General features: G+C 34.6%; 1 protein-coding gene across 1 annotated transcript in view; it reads left to right on the top strand.

The window, feature by feature from the left end:
• The window catches only part of Moxd1 (monooxygenase DBH like 1), an 82,751-nt gene extending 70,651 nt beyond the window's left edge, over window positions 1–12,100 (top strand). Inside the window, exons 11-12 of the mRNA XM_046448521.2 lie at window positions 9,218–9,386; window positions 9,845–12,100. Coding sequence (XP_046304477.1) covers window positions 9,218–9,386; window positions 9,845–10,009 — 334 coding nt within the window. The 3' untranslated portion in view covers window positions 10,010–12,100. The remainder of the gene's footprint in view (window positions 1–9,217; window positions 9,387–9,844) is intronic.
• The last annotated feature ends 4,994 nt before the right edge of the window (window positions 12,101–17,094 follow it).

Below are 17,094 nucleotides of genomic sequence, written 5' to 3'. Positions count from 1 at the left end.
TAAATTGAATGTTATTGCAGAAACTTTATATTGATATAACAATGTATAAATTAAATATTACCAAGGTTATGTTTGTGCATTGTTATAAACAAAATATTGAATTTTAATTTTGTCTTATGTACCCTCAGAAAGAGAAACTAAACTAAAACTGAACATTTGTTGAATTTGAAATAAAAGTTGTTGCTCTTATTGTTTTAAAATAAGAGATAATGTTTTATAATGGTGGTCTCAAATATTGAGGAAATAGATCATAAGAGACATTAAGAGATATTGGACTTCCCTTTTTTGAATTACAAGTTTCAGTTTTAGGTCATGAAAGTTGAGGACATTTTCACATTTTCTCCCACCTCTCTGTTTATACCACCAAATACTTATTATTTATAATTTTTATATTTTCAAGATTTTTAGTTTTTACATTTAATTCTGAGGCAATAATTCCTACAGTATTTAATTTAATATGTAAATATTTAGATAGAGTCCATGAGAACCCCTGAACTCTGTATTATTTCTATGTTCTGAGTTCGTTAATTTGAGTCCTCAAGCTTTAATCTTCTGGTTCTGTAATCAGAAAGAGTTTCTGGATGCTTTGAAACCCAAGTTCTTTCATGTTTGAGAATTTCTGCACTTTTATGTGAACAACATTTTGTCTGGATATAGTATTTGGAGGACATATTTTGTATCTCTGGGGAAATCACCCTGGAGGAAGGGGAGAATTCTTTTTTTACTGATAGGACTCACAGGTTAAATTGAATATGCTTAAGTGCTACGCATCTGAATCAGATTTTCCTGAGACACAAAAGTGCTCTTGCACTACGTATATTCACTTGTTTTTTTCATTTCACAGAATTTGTCTTGTATTATATCTACATATAGTTTTCTAGCCTATTTGAGATTTTTGTCAAGCATTTTCTTTTTAAAAATTCCAGAGTCCTCTTCTGATTCTTATTTTTTCTAATTTATCTGATGTAAAATTTATTTTGTCTTAAATTTATTTCATTTGCTTTGCAGTCTTTCTTTTGATTTCACTGTTATTTTGTCATCTTGTATTTGAGCTTTTAATGTAATGTATTCATTTTATGAGATAAATTTGAATCATGAAATACCTGTCATAGTTCTCTTTAGTAAAATTCAGTGGAATAAAATTTGTATTTTATTCTAGACTCAGTTTTTCCTATTTCTTTATATTTTCTTTTTGTTCTTTTTTCCATGGTTGTCTTTTTTTAAAAATTGTGCTGAGGTATTCCTGTCCAAAACTACTTCTAAAAAATCCTCTTAGTTATCTTGCTTTCCATACCACAGTTTGAGGTTTGGTTGATTTATTTATGTACACATATTTTTATATTTTGAGAATAAAGGTTGTGTGTATGGGTGGGACTTGATATTAGAATGTGTGAGTTGTCTCTCTCAGATTTTATTAAAAATCTATTTAAAGAAGCTTGTAATCTGGTTGGGGCTGAACCATTTTCCATGGGGGAATGGTTGTCAAGTCTGCTGCAGCCCTCAGCTCAGCCCTTCCCTCTCCTAGGGAGACTCATTGCTCTGTTCCTCCAACAGTCATCTCTGCAGAGGGTGTGAGGAGGACTAGGAATTCACCTTGTTGAGTCAGATCTTCCCATTCCCTTCTTTACCAGAGATTGTAAAGTTCACGCATTGTATTGTGTCTCCTCCTTTTCCTTCTTCTTGTCTGCTTACTGATGATATGTTTTTATCTGTTTTGTGTTTATCTCTCATAGCCATATTGCTTGAGGTAGAATTTACATACAATGAAGTCTACCTATTTTAAATATACTGTTAGAAAGTTTTTTGTCATATGTGGAACAACTTATGACTACATCACAAGTAAGACAGAGAGCGTTTCCAAAGGTCTCTTATTCCCATGTAGAGACAACCCCACCTTCTACACGAAGCTCCAGAAGCTGCATCTGTTTTATTTTCTTTTAATATTTATTTTTTGTAGTTGTACAAATAACTTATTTATTTATTTATTTTTATGTGGTGCTGATGCTCAAACCCAGGGCCTTACACATGCGAGGCGAACACTGTGCCACTGAGCCATAACCGCAGCCCCTGCAAATCTGTTTTATGTCACTATATATTAATTAGTTCTTTTATAAATTTTATATCATATGCACTCTTTTGTGTCTGGCTCTTTTACTCAGAATATTTGTGAGACTTATGTATGCCTGTACATGTATCAGCAATCCATTATTTTTTATTGCTGGGTAATATTTCCTTGTGCGGATATACCACGATTAATTTATTGATTCTCCAGTTGAAAGACATTTGGATTGTTTCTAGTTTCTGGCTATAATGAAGAAAGCTGCAATGAACATTATTATTTTAGTCTTTGGACACATGTTTTCAATTTGGCATTACTATTTAGCATGGAGTTATCAGATTATATACTAAGATTATGTTTACATCATAAGACTCTCAAAAGTGTCCTCCAAAATTTTTTTAGCTTTTTAAATTCAGAATTACTATTTTTGCTGATGTATCAGTTTCTTTTTAAATTCAAGTTCCAATTCTGTGGAGTTTTCTTGCTTTTTTATTTGTTCTTTTTAGTTATACATGACAATAGATCATATTTTGATGTATGTATACAAACATGGTGTACATCTTATTCTACTTAGGATCCCAGTCTTGTGGTTGTACGTGATGTGAGATTCACTGTGGTGTATTTATATATGTACCAGGAAATTCAAGTCAAATTCAATCTTTTAAAGTTTGCCCACTTTAATGTGTTTGTCACTGCATCTTATTATAGTTTTATTTCCATTTCCCTTATGACTTATGGTTTAGAGCTTCTTTTTACTTGCTTGCCAGTTGTTGTGAAGCAGGCTTACTGATACTGATTATCAACTGGTAAGACACAACAAACTCATATACAACAAATTACATGAAACAAATTTTCTACAGATAAGGAGCAAGGTTAACAGAAGTCTAAGATTCATCACACTCCAGAACAGAAAGCTGTTCTTGATGGATGCAGCGTAATTGCATATGCTTTACTCAAACTGTGGTTGAGTCCCTGAAATGCAGCCAATCCTGGGTTTTATACCCACGGATGTTGTGATTTGCTGAGCTAAAGCATTGAAGGAAATCCTATTACTAAGAGAGCATATATGTCCCTCTGCAATACTACAACAAATTAACTTAGTTTGAGTAATTTGTGAACAAATTTATTATCATAGTGGAGGTTGGAAAGTTCAAAATCAAGGTGCCAGCAGATTTAGTCTTTGAGGAGGGCTTGTTTTCTATTTTCAAGATGGCACCCTCTTGCTATGTTTTCCTCTTTTGAAAGGGATGCAAGTTTGCCTCATGCATCTTTTATAAGGGAACTAGTCCCATTTATGAGGGTGGAGCCCTCATGACCCAAGCAGCTTCTAAAGGCCCCACCTCTTAATACCACCACAGTGGGGATTAGATTTCAGCATGAATTTTAGAAAGGCATAAACTTTCAGACCATAGCAGAAGGTTACTTGGACAAAGCTTGTACTTTTCCAGCTAGTCTCTTCCTACTTCAGGATATAGCATCCCCATCATATTCTACCATTATTCTTTAAAACTACAGCAAAAAAGAAGGGAGACCTCAGTTGACTCAAGACTACCTGTAGAATTTTCCTGCAGTTATATGGATGTATTTGTATGTCCTTTTACTTTTTATTTCAACTTTTTCTATATTATTTAATTGGATTACTTGTTTTCTTATTGTTGAATTGAAAGAATTCTTTGTAAAGAATTCTTTATATTTTGGTTATTACCCTTTTGTCAGACATATGTTTATAAATAGTTATGTCTGTAATTTGATTTTCGTTTTTAAATTATATTTTAAAGTTCATTTTATCATTTTTTGTTTGTTTTGTGATTTTGCCATCCTTTCTAAGAAATCTTTGCTTATCCAAGGTTTTCTTCTGTTCTACCCCTAACTTTTACGTTTATGTTGATGATTCATTTTGAATAAATTTTTATGTACTGTTTTTTTCTGAGCTAAAGCATTGAAGAACATCCTGTTACTAAGAGAACATCTAAGTCCCTCTGCAATGCTACAACAAATTAACCTTGTTTGTGTAATTTATGAACAAATTTATTACCATAGTGGAGGTTGGGAAGTTCAAAATTGAGATGCCAGCAGATTTAGTCTCTGAGTAGGGCTTGTTTTCTATTTTCAAGATGGGAGTTTTTTGTTGTATATATATGAAGTTGTTCAAGAGCCATTTGATATACTTTTTTAACTATTGTATTGCTTTGGAATATTTGTTGAAAAAACATTTGATCATATGTTGATTCTTTTCTTTTTTTGACATCAGCAGTGCTTAACCATTGAGCCACCTCCCCATCCCTTTTTATTTTGTATTTTGAGACAGGGACTCAATAGGTTGTTTAGGGCCTCACCAAGTTACTCAGGCTGGCTTTGAACTTGTGATCCTGCTTTATCAGCTTCCTAAGTCTCTGGGATTACAGGCATGTGCCACATTATGCCTGGCTACTCTTTTTCAACTTTATTATATTTCATGGATGTGCATGTGGAGCCTTACTTTAATACTAGACTTGATTATTGTAGTTTTATAGGAAGTCTTCAGTAAGAGAATGTAAGTCTCTGAACTTTTTCATCTTTTTTCCTTTTTCCAAAATTATTTTGATAGTCTTGGTTCATTTCATTTTCACATATATATTTAAATCAACTTACCCATTTCTTTTTAAAAGTCTCTCAATATTTGAATGGGATTATATTGAATTTCTAGATCACTTTGAGAAAACTGACACTTTACCAACTTTGAGTCTTCTTCTCTATGAACATGGTATGTTTCTTTGCTTATTTATTGCCCTTTTATTTTTCTCACTGTCTTATAGTTCTCAGTGTAGAAATTTTACACGTTTTGATAACAATATTTCTCGTTTGTTTTTGATATACTTATTTCTTAATTCTGAACTCTCAGTCATTCCTGAGTCTTAGAGGATTCACTGATTTTTCTCCACATTATGTATTTATTCATATAGTTTGTAATTTTTGACTAAATATAGACACTGGATATTGTTAATTTTATGTTGATTTGTGCTAGATTGTTCTTCTTCCTCCAGAGAACCTTGTCATTGTGAACCTAGAATTAGATGTTTAGGGCTTGTTTAGCTTAACTGCTGTGGCATGACCTATTCTCAGGTCTCTCCTGAATGCCAGTGTAGTCAGCAAAGATACTCTTTTCTGGAGCTTGAATGTCTTCCAGCTCCCTGTGAACTCTGGGAAATGTTTGACTTATGATCTCTTGGTTTTTCTTTCTCAGCCTTGTGAAATTTTATCCTAAATATAGTTGACTCATTATTCAGTCACATATATTTAGGGGATCCTTGCACAGATTTTTAGAGACTTATCTAAGGAGACTTTTTCCTCTGTAGTACTTTAATTTTAATATTCAAGTGATTCAGACTCCTTGGACTCTGATTTTTATCTCCTTAACTTATTGAAATTGTCTTTTTCTTTCCCCTTTGAAAATGCCCCATTCTGCATCTTGGCTCAGAAAGTGCTTTTAGGCAGAAAGCTGGGATGAACATAATGTTTAATCCTTTCATTTTTTTCCCATCCTTTTTGGGAACCATAGTTTTCTGCTGTTTGTTTTCCAATATCTAAAGTCATCTATTCCATGTAGTTTTTCCAGTTTTGAGGGTTTTTTTTTTTTTTTTTTTTTTTTTTTTTTTTTTTTTTTCTGTTGGTGTTGGTGGTGATTTTTTTTTTTTTTTTTTTTATGGTAAATTGGTACCGTTTACTCCAGCATGGCCAGAAGTGGAAGTCTGTTAATGAATTTTTGTTTGTTTACTAGTTTTTTGTCATATGTTTACTTGTTTGATGAAGGGAGAGTCTGGGATGTTATTCATTCAGCTGTATTATACATGGGCATTGCTCCTTGGTAGGATCTTCCATCCATATTTCTCTTCCCCCCTCATTCTCCAGAAAAACTACAGCAGTAACACTTTTAAAACAAGGGTGGGATTTCCAGGGAGCCTCAGATATGAAATGTAGCTACAAAATAACCTTTCTCTCTCTGCTTTCCAATTTATTCAGAATAGGAGGCCAAGTATAAAAATCATTAAACTTTAATTTTTTCATTAATTGGTATAAATTTGCAGATATAAATGGATTTCTGCTGGAAAATGAAAACTTACTTTGCACTATGGTGTATTGCAATTTTTCTATGTTTCAAGAAAAACATCTCAGAATTTAGATAAGATTTATAAAGGAAAATTACCCATGAATATTAAGTTGCAATATTAACACAATTTGTTTCTATCAACTACAGTAATATATAAATAGTATTCTTTTCTTTGCTTGTATATCTGAGTGGACACTTACACAATGCTCAGATGTGCAATAATGTAGCTGTTTTCATTTCTGTAGCATTCTTAATATTTCTAGCTAACCCTTAGTCCCAGTAATAGCAGCAACACTTGTTACTTTAAGGCTACCTCCTTTAGGTTTAAAGCTTAGTCTTTTTGAGAAAAATATTTAGGATATTTACTTTTTGCAGATTCCTCATCTTTCTGTCTTCGCCTTCTCTAATTTCCAGATGTCAGTCTGAAAATGTGGTGTTAGAGCAGCTGGATAGGTTAGAGAGGAAAAGAGTCTGTTGATACAATGTTATCATAGAATGGACTGCAATTGAGTTAGTAGAAATCAAAGGATAAAAATGTGAGTCAGAGATGTCATCTCAGATAGGTCAGTGGCCACATTCCAGGTCCTCCAGCCTAGGGCATTGTCTTCATGTATGAGCCATTGAGTTTGCCCTGTCCCGCCTGTACTATAAGTTAACAAATGTGATTACATCTCTTCTGTTACATTATGCTATGCAATATCAATAAATAATAGTTTAATGATTTATTACAGCAGCAGAGTTTTTAGATTTTATCTATACATAATGGTTACAGTGATTACTCTAACCAGCAAGGCTGCAAAAAATTCAGATTTATCCCACTTAAGCAACCATAGTGAAAATTCAAGTGCAAGTGCCCTCTTGTGGTGTTTTATGTGGTTGCAGACTGATAATTTCCCCCCATCTCCTCCAGCATTTCTCTGGGTATAAAAGTTGCTGTTCTCTTCTCAAAATAAGCACCTTTTAAAAATTAATTTTCATTTATTGGCAGTACATGGTATTTTTCCCAGAGACACTCTACTACTGAAGTACTTCCCCAGGCTCCTTTAACAAATATTTTATTTTGAGACAGGGTCTCATTAAATTCCCTAGGCTGACCTCAAACTCAAAATCCTCTTCCCTCAGCCTCCCAAGAAGCTGGGATTATAGGTGTGTGTCTCTGTGCCCAGTAACTTGTCTTTGTGAGAAATAAATTTTATTCTAATATTTGATTTTAAACTATGTTATATTTAATAAAACCTATCTGTAGTTTTAGTGGATTTAAAGCAACATTGTCTGAAAGTTAATAAGTTTCTTTCAAGTTTTTGTTTTTACATTAACTTCAGATTATATGTCACCACAATTAGGAAATGCTCTAGATTGGGGTCACTGCTAGAAGTTTAAGGTAGTGTTATTGCTTTTAATTTATGGTACTTTAAGATCTCTAGGTGAAATAATGCATTTAAAATTCAACAAACATGCTGACTCTTAATTAAAGAAAAAAGGAGATTAGGAACTGAAGAGTATAAATATCTTTATATGTTACCATTTTTATGTTCCCATTTGTTACAGAATAGGAGAAATAATTTTCAAATTTTACATTAAAATTTACTTTCATAATTTCAAGATATTAATAAATATTGTCTAATTTACTTAATAAGATAATTTAGTGCACCTACTCAGCTATGCATGTAAGAGAAAGTGAAGTGATGACAGAAATGAAGAGATTGAGACAATCAAATATTTAAAATGTGGCTTGCTCAGTGGATGGCTAATTATTTGGTAATTACTGGAAATCACTGGACCATCTTCTTGTGGTATTATGTAGTCAAATACCTACTGGTCACCCATAATAATCTTCTGTAGTATCCATGGATTAATGAACATTTTTTGATGTGCTAACAATTACACTTGTCCTCTCTCCAGAAATCAATAGCATAAAATATTTAATGAAAGATTGCACCTGAAAAGTATCTTTTCTAGCTTTTTAGGTCATATTTCTGTGATATCTTCTTTCTTTCTTGGACAAAATTTAGCATTTTTTAAAGCAACAAGTGAAAGCCAAGTATATTGATTATTGAATATCCATTCTCAGTAAACTTTTAAAATGTTTTTATTGGTGCATTATAGTTATACAACAGTGGGGTTCATTTTGACATAATCTAAAATGCGTATATTATGATTTGCTCTATTTCAGTTCTCAGTACTTTCTCTTTCCCCCTCTTCCTCCATGTCCCAGTTCCCCTTCTTCAACTAGTCTTCCTTCTATTTATTTATTGTTTTTTAAATTGGTGCTTTTATAAGTATATAAAGGTGGAATTCACTGAGGTATATTCATATACATACATAGAATAATTGGGTCAATTTCATTCTGCAGTCTCACTAATATTTTTAAACCATTGGTTAAAATTCAAATCTTAGGTGAGCAGAAACAGGACAATCAGCAGGGATCAGGCTTCTCCACTGTGTGGATTTGAATTTTACATCTGTAAACAGTATCTTTCGAGAATCTCCATGTTCCTTTGTTGCATTATGAGTGTCACACTCTTCAGAAATGAATACTTATGGGTTATATTGTTATCTAGAATTGTGAGACTGTGGGGAAGTTTTCTTAGGCCATGTTATTTTTTCCAAAAGTAATACCTGTAACATGGTGGCACATGCCTTTAATCCTGGTGGTTGGGAGACTGAGGCAGGAGGATTGCTAGTTGAAAGCCAGGCCTAGAAACTTAGTGAGGCTCTAGCAAGATCTTTATTTTTAGGTCCTGTCTCAAAATAAAAATGGCTGGGGACATGTTTCAGCAATTAAGCATACTGGGTTCAATCCCAAGATAGATTAGATAGATAGATAGATAGATAGATAAATGCAATACCTATCTGCTCCTCAAAGAAGAAATATAGTTCTTTAAAAAGACTCCTCACTTGGTATATATTTCTTCTAATAACCACTAATGAGTTTATAAATATTTGACATTGAGATATCCATTTGTGTAAAAATGAGCAAAAATGACATCTATGTTAGAATGTTGAAAAGTGAAAGAAATATGCAATGCTTTTGTTCTGAATGTAATTGTGGTTATTTGATGTAATTTCAGGACATGGCCTTTCATTATCAAAAGCCCCAAGCAGTATAAAAACCTTTCTTTCATGGATGCCATGAATAAGTTTAAATGGACTAAGAAGGAAGGCCTCTCCTTCAACAAGCTTGTCCTTGGCCTGCCAGTGAATGTGAGATGTTCTAAGACAGACAACGCGGAGTGGTCGGTGAGCCCAAACTCATCTAACTTCTGAGAGCCCAGGTGGCATGTTTTGCCTGGATCCACAACAGGAGAATCTCAGGATCAGATACCACATTTATAAATCCACTTGTCCTTTGAGGTGTCTGATAATATTTTTATTCTATGATTAGTTGGGTTGACTGAAAATGAAAGCTCCCCTTGAAGAGGGAAATTCATTCTAAAATTGAAGTTGTTTTGAAGTGGGAATAGGCTAGGTGAGAGCTTCAGAAAGCATTGGAGCCTGCCCTGTAGTTCTTTCAGAGGAGCATCTGGCCCTCTGTTCAATCTCCCTCCTAAGCCCTGGGGTTTCTGACTCCCTGGTGTTTGATTCTGCCACCATCACCTGCCCCTCATCCCCTGCAGAAATGTAGGTGGCCATCAAGTGTGGCCCAGTCCTGCTCTTAAATCACATGTCTTCTGCATTGTCTGCTCTTCGCTTTCCAGATTCAAGGAATGACCGCCTTACCTCCGGATATAGTCAGACCATACAAAGCAGAACCTCTGGTGTGTGAAAGGTCTTCCACCTCTTTTCTGCACAGAAATTTCTCTCTGAAGTTGCTCATGTGTTTTACGTTACTTGGCAGCATGCTGGGCACCGAGTGCTTGTGATTATGATGCCGATGTACTTGATGACCCAGTGACCAGAAAACATTCTGTGATTTGAACCTGTCATTTAACATAAGGTTAAAGACTGTGTCCACTTACCTGGGCATGAAAACTATGGAGACTTTGGTTTCATATACACCCTTCATCCCCTCCCATGTTCTTCCCAGTCTACCTGAAGATGTCAATGGAGGCTCTGCTTTTCCTCAGAAGTGTCTAATGTTCTGTACAGATGGCCAATAAAATAAAACTGGCCTTACTGAGCATGACCATTTAAAAAGATTGGACAGTCATATGGAAAGAAAAGAAAAATTTTTGAATTCCTTCCACCTCCATTTTATTTAAATGTTCATTGTTTCACTTGACATTCATGTTTCTTCTTTTTTTTTTTTAATGCTCTCATCATAACAGTATAAAAAGAAGCTTTTTGATGATGCCTGCTCTGGTCTCTCCACTTATCTGCTGGTACCTCCAAACCATCCCACACCATCTCAAAGTACTTTCACCTCTTCTCTGCTCAGAAGTGGCCAGTTAAGGGTTTCCTTAAGCTCTGTCACTTCTAAAGAAGGATGTTATAAGAACTATAAAAATGGTAGTAGATGACTGAGGCAGAGAAATGACTGCAATCCCCATGAGCCATGAGGGGTCCTTCATGAAGTCCCAGATCAAGGTAGAGCTCCACCAGGAGGCGTGAGGACTGTGTAGCTCCTCACCAGGCCCTGGGCACCTCACCCGTGCTGAACACTGGCTCAGTGTGAGTCATGGTTGCCCTTGCAGATTTATTTTTATTGCAGTTGATAAACTAACTTTTAGTTGCCACCAGTTGAAAATCTTGTCATTTTCTTGGTTCAGCCATATCTGGTTTTATGTCCCATTCTTATTTCTTAAGCTAAATATGTTTGGGTCCTATTAATGAATTAAAAGAAATTCAATTTTTGTATAGTACCTCATGCACTCCTAGAGAGAAGCAGGTGACTCCATCTGATGTTGTCAGTTAATTCAATGGAGAATGTTGCATTTTTCCACCCTACTCTTAATCCCTTTCTGACCCACATAAAATGTCAACATAAATGGTATTGTATTTTCAATAAATATGTTTTGGAGTGTTTTCTTCTTGATTCTTAAACTTTGTGCATTTTATGAAATGCTTGAAATATGTTTATGAGATATATTTTGTAGTTACCTTTACTTTTTTATTGTATGAAACTGTATCATTTGGGTTTTCCATCCAAATAGTTGTATGAGAAATATGACCATCCCAGATGTCCTGTATTTGAAATTTTATGTTTATTTTAGAATTTCTGAATTTGTGGTACCAAAGTCAAAGGATTTTCATTGGGAATTAAATAATATTGTGTTTGTTTTCATTGTTCTTGGTACAGAGGGTGAATATTCCAACAATAAAAGGGAAAAGAGCTTTGGAAGTTTGCATTTGTGGAGCCAGCCAAAGCCTATTTTCCACTGATGTAACTAAGAAGAAAGTTGGCTTTCTTTTTTTCCTGGGGATACTCATGAATATCTATGGTTTTGAGCAACTGACTCTTTATTTGAAATGAGGATAGGTCATTTGTTGGAATTCTGTGGAGCTTCCATTATATGCTAAGATGTTGGCTCTTACACTGAGCAGACCTTCCTGACCATCTCAGGCTTCTTATAAAGACTTTGTGTTGCTGTCTTGGATTCAGTCAGATCACCTGCTTCCTAAGAGTATCGGTCAGGAGTGCCTGAATCCTGAGGAGAATGGACTCTCCACGTATCCTGGTACCTGGTTTGATCCTGAGATGCAGAAAGGCGAGGGAGACATTTTTAAAGTCAGCATCCATCAAGGTTGAGGATGCCTTGGGTGATCACTTTTATAAAGGTGATTGAAGCAATTTCAAAGGAATCCTAGTAGCTACAAGAGTGACTCAGTCAACAAAGGCGGACACGTTAAGAGATTTGACATTTATCCTAATGAACGTTTGAAAGCAGTGTGTAATTTCACTGGACAATTTACTCAACCAAATTCTTATTGGACATAAAGACCTTTTCTAGTTTTTCAAAATGATAAGTATTGCTAACATTCTTATAATAAAAATGTTCTGGTATCTCCAAGTATTTCCTTGCAACTAAGTCACTATAATCATAATTACAGAAATAATCATGCATATTTTCAAGAATTCGGATGTATATTGCTAGTTGTCCTCATTTTGCCCTCAAGTGGTTCAAGTAGGGGGAAAAATCTATCATAAATTTATCTATATTTTATCTACACAGAGAATGATACTTTATTTAAATATAGTAAGATGATAATTGGGAATTTTGGAAGAAGGCTATAGGAGTTCATTTTACCATTCTTGCAATTTTTTTAAAATTTGAAATTATTTCAAAATTTAAAAGTTGCACATGCAGACCACATAATGAAGGATCCTGCTACAGTAATGTGATCCAGGTGAGTCTTTTTTCAAAAACATTACCCGTCTATTTGGGGGTGATTACTCCCTAGATGCCCTTGGGAGTAGGGAAGGATGACTGGCAGTTTCCATGTTGTGACTAAGATACATGTGTTACCAGTTTTGAGGTGTGAAACAAAGGGCTTGAAGAATTCACAAAAACAAAAGAAAGAGGGCTTAAAGCTGTGAATCATTAAATATATGTGTGTGTGTGTTTGTGTGTGTGTGTGTGTATATATACATATATAGCGTTTATTTTGTTTTCCTCTTGATTATAATCTTAATGTATGGTAGTAATGTATAGTAATCTCTGTTCACTTAAAATTTAGAAAATATGGTGATTTGGAAAAGTAATAAAATCTAGCAATCCTGTTACCTGGAAGATACCACTATTGACTTTCTGGTGCAAGTGCTTCTAGTATATGTCTATGAAGGTATAGTTTTGTGTATATCTATATAGAGAGGTGGATAGAGATGTTGGGTAACACCACTTTCTGAAACAAATTTAAATATAACAGTGGTTGAATTGCAAAAAGTTCATTTTGTATTTGATAAATAGATCAATATGTGTGATTCATTTGGTGATTTGTGATTGCCTTTCTTTTTTGTGGTGAGTCAAGGACCCAGATATCTGTGGTCCCATCATTCTCAGGAATTAAGGATACTCTGTATTCATTCCTGCTAATGAAGAAAGATTGGATTAAGACGTGACATAAATATATCACTTCCATTTTCACTCTGTGGGTTAAAATTAGTCACATGGCCCAACTGGAATACAAGAGGGGCTGGAAATGTTATCTTTGGGCACCACAGAAGGGAAGCCATGTCCATGGTCATATATATACTTTTAGCAAAATCTGATTTTCTTTTAGTCCAATGATTCCTGGATTTGCATTTTAGAAATAATTATGATACTATGTCAAGTATGTATTTTTCAAAGTAAGACACAAATGAAATAATTACTATTTAGTTAATGACTTTAAGATCCCGCCCCCGAACTACAGTGTTGGGTTTACAATTGTGAGCAAATTGGATTGTTCCTGCCATGATGGAGACTACAGAGTCTCATGATAAAGATCAAATGAGTAAAGCAAAAGCTATCTCCAAGATTACATCTTTTTTAAAAATGGAAGGATTCAGAACAAATGTCAGCCCTTTCAATTGAATAAATACAGCTTTATGAAAAGCTTACTTATACAAGATGCTTACTCATCATCCAGGATCCTCACTTTTCCAGATGATTGGACCATAAACCTACTTAATATTTTTTTATAATATTATCCCTATGAGACCTCAATTGGCAATTGTCTCCAAATCTAACTATCAAACTGGCATTTTATGAGAAAGGGTCAATTAACTAAACTCATAGCAGCAGCAGTGCACTGGTGAGAGCTGTGTTCCATGGAAAACATGAAGAGTCCTAGAAAATTGTTACAAAGTTAAGCAGGCTGACTGCAGTTGGATTTCTGAGAATCACTAACATGTGAGTGTGCTTTTGAAAGTCCAAGAAAAATTGCATACTGTAAAATATTTCCCAAATTCATCGACACTGCACCAGGAAAAAACTCCAGGCGCACAACTCAGCAGATCATATCTACATTTGTGTAACAAGTATTCTGAAGCTTCCAAACAACATGTTCACAGGTAACTACAATATCACAACCCAACAGACAAGCCTTCCCCTTGGGCTCATTGGTTCATTACTTACTGTTCTAATTTGCCAACAAATAAGCAGCCTAGTTTATTAATCTAGAGCGATACAACAAATAGGGAGAGGGGGAAAAAGAATTTACCCTTCCTAAGAAGATGTGTGAAAATGAATTATATGACATGAATAAGGTATTTCAGAAATGTTAATAATAAGACTAAATATCTTTGGGAAGTTTCTGTCCTGTAGTATGGCTTACGTTTATTCAATAATTTTAGTCCACAAGAAAAGACAATTTTAAAATCATGCCTTATTTCCTAACAATGGGAGGAAAAAAAAGAATAAGAAATAAAATTCCTGAGCTATGTCCAAGTGACTCACCAGTCACAACTTTTCACCTTCTGTTTTGTACTACTAAGAAGAAACTATTTCTATGATTTGTTTTGTCATCATTATGAGACTGAATCATTTCCCACAAAGGAGCCCTTAGACTAAATGACATTTATTCCTGAGCATCATTTTGTTAGAGTTCCATTCATTGTCCTCTGACTAATGAAAGCATGAGGACTTTGAGGCCCCAATTTAAGGTTTGTTTAGTGAAGACATTTGTTTCCCAGTTTCTTTAATACTGGAAACAGAATTGATGCCATGTGGAAAAATAATGAATAGTGGGGAGTATAATCTACAAATGTAGGATGGAAGCCTGGATTGAACCAGTTTCCCTAATAACCTATTAAATATTGTCAGACAAAATATTGTTATATACAGTGCTTTGGAATTTGCAAAGTGAGTTCACAATATTTCTCATTTAATGCTTAACACCTCTTTTGCAACTGAATGATTACATTTAAAAAGCTAAATATGTGGCTTATTGTACTGCAATAATCATGGGAGACCTAAGTTCCAATCAAACTATATATATATATATATATATATATATATATATATATATATATATACACATGTATATACACATATATATGCACATGTACATACATATATATATATGTGTGTGTGTGTATATATATATATATACCAGATTGAAATTGCTGTGTGAATGACACCTAATCAAATGAATTTAGGTCTGAGCAAATTTGGCAATCACTCTCAAAAAATAAAAAATAAAAAGAATTCTTTGATGACTCTCTGAGTACTTTTTAGGTCTCTTGTTTCTGGAAAAAAAAATACATTTTGCTCTTCTTTTTCCTCTTGGAAATAGTCTGCTCTTGTTAAAATGAATAAAACTTCAGAGTTAAATTGAATCAATCTGCCTTTCGTCTTTAATACGATAAAATTTTTCTAAGGATAGCTTTAAACTTCTGCTGCAGTTTTTATTGCTTCATGAGACTTTCTCTTCGACATTTGATTAATGTCTTTTCACCTCACCTTGACTACTCTGTAAGCTTCCTTAATAGGATATGTCTAGAAAAACACACTTTTCCAAATAATCCTTCTGAACAAAATGATATTCTATTAACTAAAATAAGGAAAGACCTGGAAAACAAAGGAGGGGAGGGGAGGCGTTTCTCTCCTATGGTCACTAGAGGGCACTTGTGTGTCTGGTACAAACCCTGCCAATCAATGCTGGAGCAGTGCCTGGAGTTTGGGGCTGCTCTGAGACCTGCTCTGACTATTTACAGTTCTGACTCTGCCTACCTCCTTTATTTTTGCTAAATTCTAATTTAAATTACCTAAGAGTTAAGCTTTCTTTTTGAAGGTTTAGTTCCAAGATCAACCTTAAGTGTTTTAGACTTCTTGTACAATGATTCTAAGCCTCTTTTTTAAATTTCCAAATAATTTTTTCACCATAGCTTACATTTTATACTTTACTTGGTACTATTAGGGGAACATTTATATCTGTGACTTCCTGTTTTCCTATGTCTCATTTTTTGTTGTTTTGTTTTGTTTTGGGGTATTGGGGATTAAACCCAGGGGTTTTATCACTGAGATGCATCAACAGCCCTTTTTATTTATTTATTTTTGATTTTTGAGACAGGGTCTCACTAAATTGCTTAGGGCCTCCCTAAGTTGCTGAGGCTGGCCTCAAACTTTCAATCCTTTTGTCTCAGCTCCCAGGTTGCTAGAATCACAGGCACATTCTACCACCCCCAGCTTTGTTTTGTTTTTTAATTTCCAGTCCTAGTTATAATCTAATCATCTTGACCACTTTTTAATTGGATCCTTTATCATTTAATCCATTAGTTCTCTATTTTAAGAAGATATGCTTCTTCAGTGACAGCTGGAGGAAGTACTCTGAACACTGGTGAGAATATGCTTTTTAAACAAGGAAAAGTGGACACATTTTTTTTTTCTTGTCAATTATCACTGTAAAAAATTTCCCAAGCAAGATGAGAGACTGTAATTCTCCAGTGAACTTGCTTGAAGTCCCTGGCTAGTCCTTGCTGGGGTCATAACCACAGTCAACCAGAGAGCATTCAGGATTCTCAAGAACAGCCATGCTTTCCACAGACCATTTAGTCCTTATTCGAAGGACTGTGTTCTTTAGAACTCCACAATTGACAAATTATAAGGCCACAGGACCTGGGGTAAACTAGGACAATTCCATTCTCCAAGTCAGGAGTCCTTTATGATCAATGCAGATGAGAAACAGAGCAGTATGGCTTACTCACTCTGCTCCACAGGTTGCTAGTTTTCTTCTATCACTTGGGTGATTTTTGCTAATTAGCTATAGAAAATTTCCCTTTCCATCTTTTAAAATCCCCCATTTTATGCTAACAGAGCTTTCCCGTGGCCTGTCCTCTTCTTAACCAGTGTGTAGACTCTGCAGGAAGTCCAGAACAGCCTTCATATAACCTTAACTGTCCATCAGTCATTCACCTTTGAGCCACTCTGCCGCATACTTACTACATGGGTGAACATGAAAGCTGAAGCTAAAATCTACTGGAGAAAATGAAACTGCAGGTATTTTACTTAAAAGAACCTTGTTCTTGAGTCTGCATTGCTTAGCTAATATAGCATTAATTCTGATGGCCATAGTACATAATTTCTTT

Source organism: Marmota monax, unplaced genomic scaffold, assembly GCF_021218885.2.
Source record: "Marmota monax isolate L192 unplaced genomic scaffold, Marmota_monax_Labrador192_F-V1.1 WCK01_AAM20220418_F8-fsc00030, whole genome shotgun sequence".
In the NCBI taxonomy this organism is placed as follows: Eukaryota; Metazoa; Chordata; class Mammalia; order Rodentia; family Sciuridae; genus Marmota; species Marmota monax.
This window is presented reverse-complemented; position numbering and strand designations above follow the sequence as displayed.